The 3,883-nt window shown below is 31.3% G+C and overlaps 1 protein-coding gene across 1 annotated transcript; it reads left to right on the top strand.

Moving 5' to 3' along the window:
- Nucleotides 1-262: 262 nt before the first annotated feature.
- On the top strand, nucleotides 263-1,072 carry LOC143603996 (root allergen protein-like). Its single transcript, XM_077080610.1, has 2 exons — nucleotides 263-517; nucleotides 633-1,072. Exons 1-2 carry the CDS (start codon nucleotides 337-339, stop codon nucleotides 917-919), a joined length of 468 nt encoding a protein of 155 aa, XP_076936725.1. The 5' UTR covers nucleotides 263-336; the 3' UTR covers nucleotides 920-1,072.
- The last annotated feature ends 2,811 nt before the right edge of the window (nucleotides 1,073-3,883 follow it).

Raw genomic sequence — 3,883 nt, 5'->3', positions numbered from 1 at the left:
ATAATCTGCCCGGGGTCACTTAGTGTTTCTTCAATTGGTTATACACAAGCATGTGAAAACTTGGCCACGTATATATATTTTTTTCAACTAAAATATAAATTTTATGTAAATTGAAAAAATGAAATGTCAAGTTTGCCCGGTTGACACGACAGAAACGAAAATAATAGTAATAATAATAATATCCATGTTTAATGTATTCAACAAATAGTTAGGTCAAAGTTGATGGGCTTTCCTCTTCACCATATCCGTCTATAAATACTACTATAGTTTATGAACATTTCATCACAACACAATCATCTCTTTTTCCTCATAAACTTTCTTTATAATTAACTAATCATGCCGTCCACTACTCTTGAGGTTGAGGTTCCTTCTCAATTTCCCGCGGAACAAGTTTTTAAGACTTTCAGTCAATTTGATCACATCGCACCTAAAGTCAAGCCTGAAGTTTTCAAGTCTGTGGAGACAATAGAAGGAAACGGAGATGTCGGAACAATCAAGATTTTCACCTTTGGCGATGGTAAAAAGCCCAATATTACTTAATTAATATTATTTTCTTTATCACAGATTATACTAAAAAAAAAACCTTATGTTGAAGGCAGCTAATAGATCTTTTCACTTATTTTTTTATACAGCCGTACCGTTCACAACCGGGAAATACAAAGTTGATGCTTTGGATGCGAGCAACCATACCTATAGCTACTCGTTTATTGAAGGTGACAACTTGTTGGGCATATTAGACTCAATCAACTATCACGTTAAGGTTGTACCTTCTCCAACCGGAGGAAGTGTGTTTAAACAAACTATTATTTATAATTCTAAAGGCGATGAGAAGTTGCCCGAAGAGTATCTTAAGAAAGAGAAAGAACTATACGAGGACACCTACAAGGCGATCGAGGCTTACGCCGTTGCTCATCCTTAAATTTATTGAAGATCTCGACCTGCGTACGTATTTCGGTTTTTCAGTACGGTTTGAAATAATGGACAATGTTCCAGTTAAATAATTAGCGTGCTATGCTACTGTTTGTTATAAAAATTATGAGTGAGCGATTGTAAAATAACATATATAGGGTTTTATGACAGTTATTTACGTGATCCGACATATTTTCAATCAAAACATCCATAAATCCAATTCAAACGTTCATAAATAATTTCTCAAAATCCAAAAAAAAATAAATAACAAAGTCTCAAAATTTTAGAAAATAACAAGGAAGATAATTAATTGCATTTGTTACTCAATAAATGGTGATTATAACAATTTATTTTGAAACATTCTTCAACTTAGGAGTTAATGTTTAAAATTAAATTGTTTATTATGTAGATAATTTATTTATAGAAATTGTATACTTGACATCTTATGTGGATAACCTTGTTAAATGGCATGTGAAAAAGATATGTTCCTTTAATAGTATAGTAAGATAAGATAAAATGGTAATTGGTAAAGTTTCACTTGCATTGTTTCTTTTAAGTCCAAATTGGCCCACATCTTATCGGATTCTTTGTCTGTTTTGATATATTTTTTTCTTTCTTATAATTATTTCATATTTTTATTAATAATAATCAGTTTCAGCTTCGGAAAAAATAATCGGTTTACTGATCTGCGGGTCGAATCTGACATAAGAATCTAATGATCATTTACGTAGCCATGATTTTTTTTCTCGGTGTTCGGAAACTCTCAAGGGACGGATGACCGATTGTCTATCACTAACGTATAGTGCCGAAAATAAGTTCGTTTAAGTTCACAAAGGTACCGACATTAAATCAAAAATAAATATGTAAATGCCGAAATAGTAGCGGCATTTTGTACCAATTGGCACTCGTAAAACGATATCGGTACTCATACAGATTATGTAAAAAAATAATTTCGTTATGCCGTCGGCACTCGTACAACTGATGGTAAAAAATGTTTAACATTTAAACAAAGAAAACAAAAAATAGCGGCACTCATACAACTTACAGTAACATATAATTTTGTTAGAGTATCAGCACTTGTAGACAACATCCACACTCATATAGTTTATTACAAAATTGTAAAATAAAATAAATAACATATTCTAAAAAGAAAAATAAGAAACCTTTGTTGCCGCCTTGGCACATTTTTGGCCCGCTACATAGCCCAACAATTTCTTGCGGTTTACCTAAGTTTGGATCCAATCCAACAGACTGTTTTAAAATTTTAAACTTTAAAGTATGAAAAGTATTTTTTGTTTCCCTAACTAGCTTGAACGATTAAATGTTAGTTTTAAAATTACAATCACCCAAAGTCTTTTTGATATCCCTTTGGTAAAACATAAAATGTTGAAAACTAAAGATGTTGTGCTTGATTAAAAAATTGAAAGAATTGCATATACACCCTAACCTATTCGGGTGTGTAGAACACCTCAAAAAATACCCTTTTCTTTCTTGTCTTGCATTGCATATTGCATAGTTACACATCCTTAATTTACCTTGATTTCAATAATAGAAGAACCATCTCCGAATTTTGCCTAACATGTTACCTTTTCATCTAGTTCCAAAAAACAATTCTTCTGCCCGATCATGTGGTTACCTGCACCATGTCCAAGTAGCACGTTCCTTCTTTACATTCATCTCGTGCATAAACTTTAGGGAAACACCTTATCTTTATTGGGCATCTCAATTTAATGTCTAGGTAATTCAGGCTTGCACTCATTATTGTGCGTAAGCCCTAATATAAGTTTGAGCTAGCGTTCAAGCTTATTTAAGCTTCGTTTAATTCAAGCTTTAGAAAAAGAATATCAAGCAAGCTTGCTTCGTTTACACCTCATAGATCGGTATTTAGCTAAGTTTTATATGAATGATTATTTTAAGATGAATATATACACGTACATGTCTTTAAATGAGTCTAAAATCTCTTTTTTTAGGTTTATGAGAAAGATGGAAAATCTTTTTTGACTGGCATTATCATAACAGGAAAATATAAAAATTTTTAACCAATATATCCGTAAACAAAAAATGCGTTATGATAAGAGTATCATGTGAATGTCTTTCTTTTCGCTCTTTCACTTTACATTTATAAAAATTACACATATATACTTTTGTCTACAAATATTATTAAAAAGTATAATAATCTCTCTGCTCTCATCATTGCCAAAGAGGATATGATTACTAATGAATGAAAAAATATATATGATTGGGATCTTTATATAACATATCTCAAAAGCTGTTTTACTAACTTTTTATTTGTTATTAAGATCATGTTATCATTGTGAAAGAGATGTAGTGAAAGGGGTGTGAAGCACTACAAATTAAATTATATCAATGAATTTTGGTTTTCTTTCTTTCTTCTTTTAAAACAAATTTTATCACCTAAAATTCCTATAACCTTACACTAGTATAAATTTAAATCTACTGGTTTATTTTTGAAAAGACAAACACCATACAACTAAATCAATTAATCATGAATAAGTTTGGTTTCCAATTCATATATACCTTGAATTGTTTCGGATAGAGTTATGGACATGATTAAAACTAAAACTTTTTACAGGTGAGATGAATTGTGAAAATTATGGTATGTTTGGTTTGAGGTAATGGAATAAAGGGGAATGGAATGGGAGAAGGAATGAAATGGATAAGGGAATTAAATTGTATCATTACAATTTCTTTGTCTTGATTGGTTAACCTATAGTAATGAAATAATTATTACTTTTTGTTGTTTGTATCAAAAAAAAATTTGTATGAATGAAATAGAAATAATAAAAACACTCATATCTTAAAATACTTTTTAACAAAAAAAAACATGTAATGGCGACTGTGGTAGCTCCATGACGAAAATGGTGGTGGCGATGGTGGTGTTGATTAGGCGACAGGGGTGGCAGTGGTAGCATTGGTAGTGATAGCGATGGTTGCGCTGGTGGTGGCGGTGGAG

Source organism: Bidens hawaiensis, unplaced genomic scaffold (assembly GCF_021521415.1).
Source record: "Bidens hawaiensis isolate Kalapana, Puna unplaced genomic scaffold, B.hawaiensis_p1.1 tig00063612_1, whole genome shotgun sequence".
Classification (NCBI taxonomy): domain Eukaryota; kingdom Viridiplantae; phylum Streptophyta; class Magnoliopsida; order Asterales; family Asteraceae; genus Bidens; species Bidens hawaiensis.
This window is presented reverse-complemented; position numbering and strand designations above follow the sequence as displayed.

Bases quoted from the DNA above. Each gene is read 5' to 3' on its own strand.
- LOC143603996 (XM_077080610.1), top strand. From the start codon at position 337: ATGCCGTCCACTACTCTTGAGGTTGAGGTTCCTTCTCAATTTCCCGCG. The intron at 518-632 runs GTAAAAAGCCCA...TTTTTTATACAG, and splicing joins GATTTTCACCTTTGGCGATG to CCGTACCGTTCACAACCGGG.